General features: G+C 37.5%; 3 protein-coding genes across 3 annotated transcripts; 2 read left to right on the top strand and 1 right to left on the bottom strand.

Annotated features, from left to right (window-relative positions):
• The first annotated feature begins 134 nt into the window (after positions 1 to 134).
• LOC122076194 lies at positions 135 to 1,670 on the top strand. Its single transcript, XM_042641514.1, has one exon. The coding sequence runs from the start codon at positions 417 to 419 to the stop codon at positions 1,194 to 1,196; it is 780 nt and encodes a 259-aa protein (XP_042497448.1). The 5' UTR covers positions 135 to 416; the 3' UTR covers positions 1,197 to 1,670.
• A 2,377-nt stretch (positions 1,671 to 4,047) lies between these two features.
• Positions 4,048 to 5,096, bottom strand: LOC122076195 (BAG family molecular chaperone regulator 1-like). The gene is made up of 2 exons (XM_042641515.1): positions 4,711 to 5,096; positions 4,048 to 4,486 (listed from the first exon to the last, which is right to left on the bottom strand). Exons 1-2 carry the CDS (start codon positions 4,973 to 4,975, stop codon positions 4,245 to 4,247), a joined length of 507 nt encoding a protein of 168 aa, XP_042497449.1. The 5' UTR covers positions 4,976 to 5,096; the 3' UTR covers positions 4,048 to 4,244.
• A 3,097-nt stretch (positions 5,097 to 8,193) lies between these two features.
• On the top strand, positions 8,194 to 11,318 carry LOC122076192 (protein LOW PHOTOSYNTHETIC EFFICIENCY 1, chloroplastic-like). Its single transcript, XM_042641513.1, has 2 exons — positions 8,194 to 8,323; positions 8,483 to 11,318. The coding sequence occupies exon 2, from the start codon at positions 8,520 to 8,522 to the stop codon at positions 10,785 to 10,787; it is 2,268 nt and encodes a 755-aa protein (XP_042497447.1). The 5' UTR covers positions 8,194 to 8,323; positions 8,483 to 8,519; the 3' UTR covers positions 10,788 to 11,318.
• Positions 11,319 to 15,580: the final 4,262 nt, after the last annotated feature.

Genomic DNA, 15,580 nt, shown 5'->3' with positions numbered 1-15,580 from the left:
TCCATAGGCCCCTTAGCAAACTCAAATGCCCAACGAATGAGCTAGATTGGTCCGACCGATTCGGGCTGAATTTTGACACGATTTGTAGCAACCTACGTCGCTATTCCAAACCCTGACTGGAAATTTCCTGAAGGGGAAGAAAATAGAACAGAGCTTTCTCCATAACGGTCTTGGATCATAGTTTGTAGAGAGAGAGAGAGAGAGAGGGAGGGGGGGTCATAGGTTGTATCGACCATCGATGGGAATAGGAGAGCATAGGCCACCTGCACCATACAAAAACTTCCCGACACCAAAAGGCCATCTTTAGCTGCACACAGAAGCAATCTCCAAATCCAGAAAAAACCAACCACCACCACCCAGAGAGAGAGAGAGAGAGAAAATCCCATCAGCGTCTGGCGTGTGTGCAGAAGGAAAACATGAAGAACACCTACCAAACAAAACTAGCAGTCATCCTGAAACCCTTCCTCCTCGTCTTCCTCTCCGTCTCTTTCGTGGCCTTATTCATCGTCTCTTTCCAGTCACACCACCGGAATACCACCATCGTACCTCCGATTAAACGACCATCGTCATCATCTTCATCATCATCCCGTCCTACCGGTGGGCTCCGAGTCCGGCCGGGCTTCAACTCCTACGACATGTACATACAACACCAGCTTGACAAAACCCTAAATCCAAAGCTAAGGCAGGTGTGGACAACCAGAGACTGGGAGCGCAAGATACAGGTATTCGCTAGGTTTTTCACCGACCTGAAGCAGAAAAACCTTCTGTCCGACGATTCCAAGGCGCTCTGTATCGGAGCCCGAGTCGGCCAAGAGGTGGCTGCGCTGCAAAGAATCGGTGTATCGGACTCGATTGGGATGGATCTGGTCCCGTATCCTCCCCTAGTGGTGACTGGTGACTTCCACAACCAACCATTTGGCAACGAAAGCTTCGATTTCGAATTCTCGAACGTGTTCGACCACGCAGTCTACCCGTCCAAGTTCGTTGGGGAAATCGAGCGGACATTGAAGCCCGGAGGTATCTGCGTTTTGCACGTGGCTTTATCCAGAAGGTCCGATAAGTACTCCGCCAACGACCTCTATAGTGTGGAGCCTTTGGTGGAGTTGTTTAAGGAGTCGGAGCTCGTTCATGTCCGTCCCGTTGACGGATTCGGTCTCGACACAGAAGTGGTTCTCCGCAAAAGGAAGAACACGTAAAAACGCCATTAACAACAACGACGACGACGACGAGGACAAGAAGAGGTCCCACCAAAATCAACTCTCCTAATTTTGTATTGGTTTAATTTTCTCTCTCTACCAGACTACAGAATCGGAATCGCAGCTTTTTTTTCTTCTTCCACAGAATTTGAAAAGGAAAGAAAAAGAAAAGGCCAAAATGGTATGTAAATCCAAAAAGAGAATCCGTTGAGGCAGGAGGCACGTGATCAGCTACACATGCAAAGGAGATTTGAGGAGATGATCCATACAAACGATATGATGATGAACTGTTTTATTGGGTTTTTGTTCTTTTCTGTTTAATGTTTTGTTGAGCATTAGGGTTCAGAAGGAGAGTTGATCAATTCATCATTCATGGCTCTGCTACCTTTTACGAATTTTAGGGTTCTAAATTTTTCCATTTTTGTTGCAGTCAAGTTTTGAGGATTGAAAAAATTCCCCAATATATTGCTTCCATGAATGCATTCTCCATTCTCCATGAAAAATGTTTTAATCAGCTAAAGAAAGTTGGAGCGGGAATAGCAGGAATTATTGATTTATTTATTTTTGGGGTAGATTGGAGCAGGAATTGGATGGAAGTGGGATCAACCTGCTCTAAGAATATTAATTAAGAATGGATTAAAGGCAGCAAAATTAACGGATTTGTTTGGGCTTTATGGGGACAACCTTATTTGTGTTTCTCATCCAATCACAATTAATTATTACAGCCAGAGCAAACAAGGGAATGGAATGAACGAAGATCGTCCTCCAAAATGCCCTGGCCACGCTTCTCACTTTTTCACTTTTTACCCCACAAATTGCGTCAAAAGTGATCATAGACATCATGCTTTTTAGAGAATTCTAGAACGTGATGGTGTCTTAAAAAACAAAAAAAAAAACCTATCTGGATCAACCAATACCTAAAACCATGATCAAGGATACCAATTAGGGATCAGAATTGGCAGTGGGTTCTAAACCAATTCTCTAAGATTCGAAACAGATTCAGTCATTAAATCATTGGTTTGGATAATAGTTTTTTTTTTTTTTTGGGTAATAGAAAGTTCTTTCGGATAAAAGCATCCAGAACCAAGGAGTGTAATATGACGCTATCTTACATGCAATTGAAAAAAGGATAACAGAAGCGTGGTTTCTTATATACAAAAGGGAATCACATCTTTGCCTTCAAAGATGAGATCCATCTTGGAGGTTATCTTCTCCCTTTGAGAGGATGATAGTTGAATAGAATTAACAGCTCGATTGACTCATTGGCTAATAGGACACGATCAAGGACATGTACAACTATATAGCCAAATTACAATCCAAAAGATTTGTTCTTCTCCTTTCATGAGTATTTCACATTGATTTGAATAACATCACTTTTCTACGGGGAAAAAAAAAACTGTTTGAAGCAAAACCATTGAGACCTATTTAAAACTAGCTTATAATTATACATGGGACAAAAAAAATCAGAAAGTCAGCATGGCCCCTGTCCCTAAACACACATAGAGGATGAAATTATTGTCCCGATCCTGTGGATGCTTATATGCACTCCCATTGGCCCCCATGTTACATTTCAAGTAATCCTCTCCCATCATATATTCATTTTTGGTGTTTAGATTTTAAAATTTAGCAAATATATATATATGGGATATTTTGATTTATTTGTAATGTTTAATAGTGAAGTTTTAGAATTAAGTATTTTTTGTTCATATTTTTATTTGTATGTTTATAGATGAATATTTAGTTATTCGTATATTGAAGAATTAATATTTAATCATTGGTATGCTTAGAAATGAATATTTGGTTATTTGTATGCTTAAGTAAAAAAAATTGAAGTGTGAACACTAGAACTGTTAAGGAATCAGAACCGTACTGCCCAATGCATTAACAAACAGTTATAGAATTCAGGTTTTGAACCAATTAGATAAACGGGCCTATTCCTGAGCCCAATTAGAAAGGATTTACACCATTTATTAAAACTTCCACTGATAAACCCGATTCTGGAATGAAGCTGATATTGTTTAGTGGGAATGGGCTCGGGTCGAGCCCACCCAACATGAGTGAATTGCATTTGAAGGACAAGATGGTGTCCATAAGTTTATATTGCCTATACTAGTTGGGGTTGGGCTGGGTCGGTCTTGATCCACATGTTATACTTACGAGGCATTTGGGAGTACTTAACATTAAGCCCATGTATTAAAACTTTATTTAGTCTCTAATGGGCTTATAACCCACATATATAGATATAGGCCATTTCTAGATTCCATTTTTTTTTTGTGGGGGGGGGAAGGGTGGGGGTAACAAGAAACCCGTGGCCCACCCTTGGGTATACTATTAGGTAAACCGTAGGCCCATTTAAGACCCATGCGTAAGGATGTATTTGGTTACATAATTCGTTGGAAAGTCTTTCTAATGAAATGTGATTCTGTTTTTTTTTCCTTAAATTGTTTGGTTGTTTTTTGAGTTGGTTCTACTGTTAGAAATATTAATTCATTTGAAATACCTTGTAAAGTTAAATGTGGTTTCATATGAGAAATAAGGTAAATAGTAAAACTCATATTTGATACACAAGTCCATCTTAAGTGGTGATTCAAAAGAATCACAAAAATCGGGATGGGTAACCAAGCAGTTTTTCAAAAATTCTTAAAAATAAATACAATTCAACAGAAACACTCTCTATGAACTCATTGTCAAATCCGAAATAAAACTTCAACGAATTATATAACCAAACACATCCTTAACCATTCATTCTGTTCCAAAGGTTCCTGAAACATTATAGAGTAGCTTTTGAAGATGTCCTTATTCTTGCAGTAATTTTGCTTGAGAGAGAGAGAGAGAGAGAGAGAGAGAGATGTTGAGACAAGTGAGAGATTACAATTTCCAATTAACTGAGTAGTAAAAGGAAAATACATCAATCAAGGCTAAGAGCTAAAGCCTGATCTGATCCATAACAATAATTAATTGTTATGGATGTCCTTAAGTGGTTAGTTCAAGAAAAAGTTGCGTATTAAACAAGGATGTGTTGAGTACAGTACTTGAGTCTATGCTTAATTATACACTGATGGTATGCAGGTGAGGGTTGTGATCAATGGCCTGGTTGCGATTGCTGGACAGTGCATGTAATAATTTCCTCTCTTTAATGGCTGGATCCTCTAACACCAATACCTTGTCCATGTCTTTCACCCCAACCATGTGTAAGAACTCCTCATCTTCTCTTTCTTTCCCTTTGTACAAAACTCTCTGTTCTCTTGCCTCCAAACCAGTCACCACAGACAATATCATCTTTAATTCTCCTGTAAGAAATAGTTAGACTAAGTTAATAAAGCATAACATGAAGGATTTGAAGGGAGGGGAGAACCAGAACAGCCCTAAGAACCCATTTGGTTTATACCAAAACTGATCATGAAGCTCTCCTTCTCCCGTGTTTTCCATGGAAAACCCACTTATTTTCAGGCAGGATAAAGAAGAATCAAAGAAGAAGATAGAAAGAAAGAGTGAGTTATAATCTATATATTACCAAAAGTAGAAGTGGGCTGGATGGAGATGTCATGCCATTGTGTAACAGTGGAGACTCTGAGTGTGATCATCCCTTCTCCCACAATATTTCCATTATCTCTCTTTTGGACAAGAAGCCCTCCTGGTCGGAGCTCCCACTTGATCTCCCCACTAACACCACCACCCCCACATCCTCTGCCGGCGGTCTCCCCTCTGCCACCACCACCACCATTACCATTGAGCTTGGAGTTGCTCCTGCAAAACCTCTTTGCTCTCAACTTAATCATGTTTTCTTCTATCTCTCTCTCTCTCTCAATTTCTTCCAAACTTGAGCACTTCAAGTGGGTGGGGGATGGGTAAGGAAGATGGTAGAGGGGACTTGATTATATAGAAGTTCTTGGTGTGCATTACCCGACAAACAAACACATGAGTAATATTATAATATTAAAGAGAATAAAATATGAAGGCCACCCTTTTAATTAGTTTTTTGCTAAACTTGAATCAAGCTGGTAATCCATGGTATCCATTTATAATTAAAGAAAGTGGAAAGTTTTCCTTCTTCCGTGGAGAAGGGTTCACCAACCATCTACCTATAGGGTCATTAAAGAAATGACTCAAGAACAAGAACAAAGAAGTAATCTTTTATTTTTCTCTGCTAAAGTTCTAAGAAAGAAGCAGAGGAAGTATGTAGAAGTGCCACATAGACAGTAGAAGCGAACAAAGAGAGGTTCTCGTGCAAATTTTGTTGGGCTGTGAAAGGCAGTGGAGTGGTGCACATGGGGCGGGGCAACCTTGAGCACGCCTTGCTTGATTTCCGGGCCTGACAAAATCATAGCCAATGGGGAGGAGGGTCCTTTACTAAATAGTTAAACTGTTTTAGGGGCTTATTATAATAGCCTTTGATGGGATTTATCTTCACTAAGGTTGTTTTAAAGTGGGTTGAGTCATCAGATTCCATATCTTGAATTGATATTGGAATATGTGTGATGGGGTGATTTGTCTCGACTCTCAGTTTCTGTGGTTTGTTTTGGGTTTTAGGTTAGTTTAAAGGCCTTGATCACAATGGATCTTAAAGCCCTATTTCTTTTTCCCTTTCAGACTTTTTGGTTTGCAGTTCCTGGGTATCATCCCATGTGGGCTGAGTAGAATAGAAGATTCTCTCTCTCTTACACGCACACACACGCTTGTTTCCCTTGTAAAGCCATTTTTCATGCTGGGGAACTAGATATAACAATGGTTTCTTTCTACCAAGTTGCAGAAAGGTTAACATGTGGTTTATTTTATAACAATGGAGACCATCTTTATCTCTAAATGTGTGTGACTCAACAACTACTGCTTGCTAAGGATGAAAAAAAAGCTACTAATATTGCTATACTACAATTCTCTTGTCATTCAAACTCCTCTTTTAAGTTTAGATATGTTGTTCACATTGTTATCGTTATCATTTTCGTCATCGGCATCATGTAATTATGAATTGAATTTTAACTCAATTCAATGTCATCACATTTTAGAAAGCTTTGAAATTGTTTCAAACAATTAACTCAATTTAATTAAATTTAAAAAATAAACAAGGTAAGGATATTTATATAATGGTTGGTAATGTAGTTGAGTTGGGCAACTAACTCGAGATTTCTCATCTACTTGACAGTTTAAATGATAACCATTTGTTGATGGAACCTAAATGAGTGTGGGAAATAAAACTGTTCTTGTTGATGTGTAACTAGTGACCTTCTCCTTTGGGTTTTTTTTCTTTTTGAAAATTTATAAAGAAGACAAGAATTCTGCCCATCTGTATATTTGGATGCCCTAACACGAGTTGACGCAAAAAGATGATGTTGCTTTTGCACTAGTGCAGTGGCCACGTAAACGGATAGTGTTCAATTCTCTTACCCTTTTATAAAATATAGAAATTATTTTATTTTTTGAAAGCAAATTTGATTTTTCTTTACCCATGATGAAAAGATGTATTTCTTCATTGTGGGTCATGATGGCCATTGAATGTGATAAAAAGCAGATTTATATTTTCATAATTCATCCTATAAGAGGGATTAGTAAAGACCTAGATCTCTGGGGTTTTTTTCTCCAAAGTAGAAAACTTTCTCCATTTTTTAATATCTTTGTTTTTTTAAAACATATTTCGTCATAATAAATTAATAAATAACAGAAATTTTTATTTTATAAAAAAAGTTATTTGTAACTTTTTACGTGGAAAGAAATAGAAATTAGAATGGATTTTGGACAGAGTCCCGAGTCTCCCGACCATTCCCTCAATTCTATTGTCTCAACCAAAGTTTGGGCCTCCAAAGTGGGAAACACACTCAAGGTCTCTCCTCATCTTGTTTCTTCACTTCCGCAGCAATTTTGAAGACTAGAAAAGTTAAAACACCAAAGTCCCCCAACCTAGGCATACCTAGAGGGCTCTTTCAATCAATGTTGTCCTAAAATAGCTTGCATAACACTCAATGAACCTTTATTACTTTAATTTTGGAATATCAGTTAGTAAATCAACTCTCAAATTGTTAGATGATTCATTAAAATTAAGAGGGTGCGAAATGATCATCACATCACTTCTAGTCGGTGTCCATGTGAATGTTCCAATTGGCTGGGTGCGAGCATAAGGGCTGCCAAGTTCCCCACAGAGACAATTTCTGCATGAGGTACTTGATTAGCACTGTAGGTGTAACTATGGAAGGGTAGTCATCCCAGATTACCAAATCCCAAATCCCAAATCCCAAACAAATATAGGAGGATAAGGTTAAGAAATGAGAATACATGCGTATCCACCAGATTTTGGTTGTTCTACCAAAAGCCAAATTGCAGGCCCAAATGAGAGGGAAATCAATGGTAGCTCCACGAGATTGATCCTTCTTCACGTGTCCACCAGATTTTGGTTGTTCTGGTCAAATTTGATTCGGGGGAACATCAGATCTGATTTCCGAAACCAAGATAAGCTATTTCCCATTAATTTTTTCCACTCTTTTGAATAACCCAACACATATGCACCCACATCTAGTGATATACAAAGGAAGCCCATGTGGCAATGGGAAGGTTAGGATAGGATAATGACCAACCTACCCTCAAATAGATGAAGGAGCCTTTACCTCCTATGCCCTAGGGTATGGTAGAAATTCTCTTACCTAATGGTAAATGGGGATAGCGGGTATAATATCATCAGTGGTAAGATGGCCAACCCACATGGGTTTAACTGTTTAAGCCATTGGGGAACCCGAGTTGGTGGACTTTAACCCGAATTCAATGGGCCAAGCCCATTTTCGACTCATTGGATCACTTTAGAAGCCCTTCCAAAAATGGAGCCCGTGAGATTGGGAATGAGTTTTTTTTTTTTCTTTTTTAAATCTTTCATATTCTAATTTTCATTTTTTCCCATCCTCTTCTCTTGATATTTTTCTCTTCCCTCCCTTTTCTAGCCAACCAAACATAGCGTAAAAGAAACGTTATGTTCTATATCAAGGGTTGTGAGACGTTTAGCCCACTTTATACAAAGCGAAAATCTTCTATCTTCTCTCTTCTATCTTCTATCTTCTATCTTCTGGACTAACATCCCAGGTGGACTCGATTCTCAGTCGTGAAAAACGAAATTCCGGGACCCTATGTTTGTTCTTCAATCCTCACGGGTATGAACCCAGCTCCCTCTATAAATTCTTTAGAATCATCTTCCAAATGCATGAAAATTTGGATTTCTGTTTCCTTTATCTGCTTGGATTTTTGGTGTGAAGTCGAGTGAGATTATATTACCCTCTTTTCTATTTAACTCCTGAATGGATTCTTTATAGTGGCTTTGTGATTGACACCTAGAAATTTCCCTCAAAGATGGAAGCTCTGAGCTTTTGGTTCTTAAAAGGGGACTTCTCGGCAACCCCCTATTGGGAATTTGATGTGGGATATTCTTGTATTTCAAAAACAAGGAAAACAAAGAGAAGATGGCCTGCTGGTAATGCTGTGCGTCAGAGAAGAAGTTCCCATCACTTGTTTGCTTCAATTACTCATCGACGTTGGGATCCAAAATGTGATGCTTCATACGGGTTTTTCACCAACCACTCGAAACTGAATTTTGTTTCAGTTTGTGAACCATCTAGAATTTCGTCTTGTGCGTCTTTTGCCTTTGGTTCGGCATTTGAACAACAAGAAATTGGGAAGGAATTCAGTGAAGAGTCTCCGAATCCTAGAGATAGTTTACTTAACAAATCAGATAATGAGGAAGAAGGTTCTCTTGATATTGTTGAGGGAAAAGATGGTGGGGTATTTCCAATCAAAGAAGGAGGAAGAGGAGATTGTGATTATGAGAGAGTAGTTGAAGGGAAGAATGCACGAATTGATGTCCGTGCATTAGCTTGGAGCTTACGGTATGCTAAAACCATGGAAGATATAGACGATGTTCTTAAAGATTTTTCTGAACTGCCACTTCCTGTATATTCGTCAATGATCAGAGGTTTTGGCAAAGAAAAGAGATTAGAGCCTGCTGTAGCTCTTGTAGAGTGGCTTAAGAGCAAGAAGGAGACCAATGGTTTTTCTGGCCCAAACCTTTTCATATATAATAGTCTATTGGGTGCAGTGAAACAATCTGAGCAGTTTGGAGAAGTGGAGAAGGTCATGGAAGATATTGCAGAGGAAGGAATCCTTCCTAATGTTGTCACTTACAACACTTTAATGGCCATTTATTTAGAACAAGGACAGTGTCTTGAGGCCCTCAATGTTCTGAAGGAGATTGAAGAGAAGGGTTTATCCCCATCTCCAGTGTCCTATTCAACAGCCTTGCAGGTTTATAGAAAAATGGAAGATGGGAGTGGAGCCCTTGATTTTTTTGTTGAATTAAGAGAAAAATATCAAAAGGAGGCGATAGGAAAAGATGGAGACAATGATTGGGAAACTGAGTTCATTAATCTTGAGAACTTCACCATTCGTATTTGCTACCAAGTGATGCGGCAGTGGCTTGTGAAGGGAGATAACTCGAGCAGCAATGCATTGAAGCTTCTTACGGAAATGAATAAGGCTGGGATGAGACCTGGACGGGCTGAACATGAGCGCCTTGCATGGGCATGTACGCTTGAAGGTCATTATATGGTGGCAAAGGAGTTGTATAATAGGATAAGAGAGGAGGAGTCTGATATCAGTTTATCTGTTTGCAACCATATAATATGGGTGATGGGCAAGGCTAAGAAATGGTGGGCTGCTTTGGAGATTTATGAAGATTTGTTGGATAAGGGACCAAAGCCAAATAACCTGTCACATGAATTAATTGTTTCACACTTCAACTTTCTACTCACTGCAGCTAGGAGAAAAGGTATTTGGAGATGGGGTATTAGGTTGCTTAACAAGATGGAAGAGAAAGGCCTAAAGCCAGGAAGTAGGGAGTGGAATTCAGTTCTTGTAGCTTGTTCCAAAGCATCAGAAACTTCAGCTGCAGTACAGATATTTAGGAGGATGGTAGAGCAAGGTGAAAAACCTACAATTGTTTCATATGGAGCATTGCTTAGTGCCCTTGAGAAAGGGAAACTCTATGATGAGGCCCTCCAAGTATGGGAACATATGCTTAAAGTGGGTGTTGTGCCAAACTTGTATGCATTTACAATTATGGCATCAATTTACGCTGGACAAGGAAGGTCTGAGATGGTAGATTCCATCATCCGAGATATGGTTTCATCTGGTATTGAACCAACTGTTGTTACTTTTAATGCGATTATCAGTGGGTGTGCACGGAACAGCATGGGAAGTACTGCATTTGAATGGTTCCACCGGATGAAAGTTTTGAATTTCTCACCAAATGAGATAACATATGAAATGCTGATTGAGGCTCTCGCGAAAGATGCTAAGCCAAAACTTGCATATGAGCTGTATTTGAGGGCTAACAGTGAGGGATTTCACCTTTCTTCGAAAGCTTATGATGCTGTCATTTACTCCTCAAGATATCACGGGGAAAATATAGATGAAAGCATCTTAGGACCCCGTCCTGCAGAGAAGAAGAAAAATGTGAAGATTAGGAAGACTTTGTCAGAGTTCTGTAACTTGGCAGATGTTCCTAGAAGATGTAAACCATTTGAAAGAGAGGAACTTTATACTCAACAAACACATGAAAACTAATAAATAAAGTTTGAAAGAGGGGGGGGGGGTTGAGAGGGATCTACATGCTTGCCTGCACAGTGTTGGGCATCATCCGCCACACCAAGCCAATGGGTGCACGGGGGGCATGCCTCAAGGTTCGTATACAGTGGGGACCCACATGGTCAGGGAGGACAGAGAATGTGCGAGAGCGTGTACTACTGGAATTTTGTACATCATTTTCCCATAAAATGGTATTGTGTCAAAGGTCTATGCTGTATGATATTGGAATTCTTTCCTTTCATCCCTACATTTTTGTAGAGTAGGGGAATCTGATATCATATTATGTTGTAAGGTCGCCCCTAATTCAAATAATTTGTTGCTTTATTGACCTTGTAAAATTTTTTTTCATGTTCACTTCTAGGAAAATACAGATGGATATGGTCATAGATCTCTGATGACGAAACCATGTATTTTGAAACAGAGTGAGACATTGCTGCGAGGGTAGTGAACATTGTTCATTGAACTATCATACAACATATCCATTGAGTTGATATCTGATTCAAGCTTTAATATGACCGAGTGAAACCAAATATGGTTTAGTTCAATATGTTACAGTAGGTTATCATTTAGTTTCAGTAGCTTGAGTTGCTCTTTATTTTGTTTGAGTTGGCTTCTACTCTACTGCAATCTATGAACTTCCTTTTGAGCTCAAGACTTTGCGTAATTGACTTTATTTCGTTGCTGGAGTATTGTAGCTAAATCAGAAGATGTCTGGTGTACAAGTGGTAGACTATTGAATCTTTGAGAGTTGGCATGGATGTGGTAACTGCAAAAATTGGCACTGGGTGGTTAGGCCATACTTATTTTAGTATCCGTCCACTTAATTGTCTGAATCTGATTTTTACATGATTCGTGGTTTAACATTTTTCTTTGTTTTCCCTTTCCAGTTGTAGGCTTTATAATCTTCTAGTTCTCCTCCACTGTGCATTAAAAATCTGGTGGTCCTCGTATTTCCAGGTAAGCTATTCTTCTGAACTGATTTTCTTTTAGGTTTTTCTAACCTCACTTTAGGAATCTGCACACTGTGATCATCCAATCTTAGTTGTTTCCATTTCAAAATGTGAGGCCAGGGTGTCAATAAGAAACACTTATATTTTTTTAAGGATGATGTACTGTGGATCATGTATGGTATGACTCTTCAGCCTTGCCCCAATTTTTGTTGAGCAGTACAATCATGATGTTGCACAAAACCAAAACCAAAAATCAAAAGAAGAAATAAAAGAAGTCTCTGCCTATTGTTGTACTCCATTTGATATATATATAATAAGAAACCTATTCTATTTTATAGATAAGATAAAATTCAGAAACCAATAATTTTTATTCTACTAATTTGATGGAAAATAAGATACTAGATTATAACTACATATATCATTTTCTGGAAAAACTACTCTTCTATCTTTCCATTACTTATATTCCTTGCAATCAACCCAAGGAATTGGTCCAAAATCTTGTTCAGCTTTCAGTTTTCAATTTCTAGGCTCTTATTGCTCTCAGGAGTCAGAAGCAACCCACTAACTAGTTCTGCCATGGTTCTTTTTGGTCATCTTTTAGCCATTTTTCTGTCTGATTCTTGCTCTGTCCATTGGTCAATCTAGTTGTCCCAAGGTCTACCAAATTAGTTTTTTTATAGATAAATCCCGGGTCCATGTGAGACCCTGCTCCCACATGAACAGGCAGGTCTAGGGCCAATGAGAACCATGAACCTCTTCAGGCTGGTGGCCCCAAGGGTTCAGGAAGAATTGATCTCAAGACCTCTGCTTCCTTAGGCATGGTCCCTTGTTCAACTGTGCTACCACCACCTGGGATTCAGAATGCACATCTCATAGGCTGGAAATTCCAATATGAGTTTGGAATATTTTGGATGGCTTCTGGTTGGGTTGGGTATTTTGGGGACCCCAAGGTTGCTTCCTTGATAATTTTCAATTCAAAGTTATCTCATGAAAAAAAAAAATTAAGAGGCAAAAATAAAAAGAAAAAAGAAATATGAAAACTGAGTTTCAGATGGAGAGAGAATGTGAGAATAGAAGCAAGAGGATATAACTGAGGCTAGGGAACCGATCAAATAATAATACTGAAAAAAGCGATAAGGTGTAATAAAAAATGGAGAAAGTTTTCCGCCATCCTGGGTGAAGAGCAAATCTCTTCATTCAAGTATGTATTCTAATCAATTAAAAGATTAAAAAAATACAAAATTATACACTATGTCACTCTCACATGATCTCTCTCCTTTCTCATCATTAATACCATTAATCAATTTTCTTGTTGTACACTCCGATTGAAGGGGAAATTTTCCTTTCCGCTGTCAATATAAGAAATTAATGTATCGATCCCTAGTTACCCAAAAAAAAATATAGATCCCTCTCCCTTAAAATAATTATGAAAAAGGAGAAACATGGTACTCTCATCAATTGAAAAATCTATCCATGATATGTTATTTTCTTCTTAGGTATAAAGAATAAAGGACCATACTCCTAATTATTATTTAAAAAAAAAAAAAAAAAAAAAAACACTAACATGGGCATCCCATATTGGATGGACCAAAGATTACTTGCCCTCTTTTTCTCTGTGATTATTGACATATGGCCCTAAAATGTCAATTTTAAATGAACTAAGAGATTCAATCAAAAAAAAAAAAAAAAAAAAAAAAAAAAAAATATGAAACTGACAGATCACTCTATTAGACAGAGGTTGGTGATCTCTCTCTCTCTCTCTCTCTCTTAAATTAAGTGCATTAATCAAGCTCCAAAGCTGGTATGAAGGACAAACTTGAACAACTCTTCTTTTCAGTCCATGTCTCTCCTTCCCAGCCTCCCTTAATTATTATCTTATATTCTTATACAGTTAAACTAAAAGGAGGCTTAATCTAAAGCCATTATCTCTGTCCTGCCCTACAATTAGATTTTTTCTTTTTCTTTTTTTTTGGTTTTTCCTCTCGTCACTCTTTATAGTCCCCCAATTCAACTGGAAAGCGTGGGGAAAGCATTTGATAATTCTTGTTTGAAAGAATATATTAGGTAGCACATTTAGTGATTCTTGGAAAGCGATTGCAAGCCTATCATCAACCTTCTCAATGGAGTTTGGAAGGATCTTACATCTTACTTGGCGTATAGTTTCCATTAAATCTAATTTTTACCAAAAAAAAAAAAAATAATAATAATAAATCTGATTGCCTGTCTTTATCTTCTTCATTTCAGTCTTATCATTTTTATTTACGTTTTTAAGCAAAGAAACAAGGTCACGGGCAAACTAGAGTCTTTTGCTTCTAAGAATCATTATTTCGTAATATAGGATTTGAATCCCCTAACCCACAAATATAAGGTCATCATTACTCCTCTCATATGTGTTGAAGGCCCAAAATACTTTTCATTATTTTTTGACGTTCATCCAAACACAATGATGATCATTAATCACTTAAGAAAAACTTGGTCCATTCATCTTCAACACTTCAATCTATCAACTAAAAGATTGAAAAAAGTTTTTTTTTTTGGGAAAATAAAAGGTTTCATCCATTAACCCATGACAAAAAAATTCCTTCATGATAGATAGAATTACATGATAAGGTTATTTTCGACATATGATAGATAGGATATAGGATATGGTCTAAATAAACCACGTGTCAAAATTTGATATCCAACACAAAAATCACCTTGTTAATGGGGCAAAAGAGGGCGAACGTAATCATAATAACATCAACATGTATGGTGTGAGGGAGAATACGTAATTTACACGGCTCCATTAAGATAAGTTTACTAACATGGTCCATTTTTCTTTGGGAGGTGGAATCTCAGGCATAATTCCATATGTCACCAATCTAATTAGTTATTTAGTAAAATAACTGATGTGACATTCTTAACCCAATATATGTGGGACCATGTTGATTACTCATTTTTCAAAATTTTGAAGCCGAACTTAATGGTATTTCTAGTCAGTCCTGACTCCTGAGTCGATTGGTTTATTATATAAAGCTTCTTTTTTTTTACATAGTGTAATGTTTTGGATTTAATTTTACCATGTAAGTCAAGAGTTAGGTCGCAGACCAAAGCAAAAAAGAGTCAAAAGTTAGCTGGAGAATATGTTAATTAAATTGAGAATTGAATACGTGAACAAGAAAGCTTAGAGAGATGAACTAATAAAAGCAAAAATAAAATAGGAAGAGGGATCCAAACACTCTTCCTTGCTTAGTGCTTAGCCAATATCAAGAAATGAAACAATATATTTAATAATAAGAGAGAAACAAGTTCACATAATTGTGTGAGAGAGAGAGAGAAATAGAATCAATTTTAATCTGAATAAATTCGAAATTTGCTCAATCTTAATTTAGGTCTAGTCTTTAGTATAACTTTGAATAAAGTAGATTGGAGAGTTAGGATTCATATGGCGGGCCTCATCTAATTATGTTTTACTTTATTATTATTTTTGTCTTTTGTTTATTGTAACTTTTTTCTTTTCTCTTCAGTGTTCTTAATTAGATCCATATATCCGACCCCATTAAATTTAAATAAAACTCTTGTTATTATTGTTTTATTAATTCAGAATCAATCCCATAATATTAAAATTGGTCCCTCAATTTTTTTTCCTTTTTTTTTTTTTTGTGAAGATCCCCGGAACCTTAATATTGATCTACATTATTAAAAAAAAAAAAAAATCCTAAAATCGACCATTCCAGAATATCGAGAATTGATCTGAATAGGCCAATTATATCGATCCAATTCCGATTCCGGTTCTTGAAACAGTGATGTGGACTGACCACAACACGTCATGGTGTCAGGCCA

The sequence above is a fragment of the Macadamia integrifolia genome, chromosome 4, assembly GCF_013358625.1.
Source record: "Macadamia integrifolia cultivar HAES 741 chromosome 4, SCU_Mint_v3, whole genome shotgun sequence".
In the NCBI taxonomy this organism is placed as follows: Eukaryota; Viridiplantae; Streptophyta; class Magnoliopsida; order Proteales; family Proteaceae; genus Macadamia; species Macadamia integrifolia.
The sequence above is the reverse complement of the archived record's forward strand: the minus strand, read 5'-3'. Positions and strand labels throughout refer to the sequence as shown.

Bases quoted from the DNA above. Each gene is read 5' to 3' on its own strand.
- LOC122076194 (XM_042641514.1), top strand. From the start codon at position 417: ATGAAGAACACCTACCAAACAAAACTAGCAGTCATCCTGAAACCCTTC.
- LOC122076195 (XM_042641515.1), bottom strand. From the start codon at position 4,975: ATGATTAAGTTGAGAGCAAAGAGGTTTTGCAGGAGCAACTCCAAGCTC. The intron at 4,487-4,710 runs GTAATATATAGA...TATTTCTTACAG, and splicing joins CCAGCCCACTTCTACTTTTG to GAGAATTAAAGATGATATTG.
- LOC122076192 (XM_042641513.1), top strand. From the start codon at position 8,520: ATGGAAGCTCTGAGCTTTTGGTTCTTAAAAGGGGACTTCTCGGCAACC.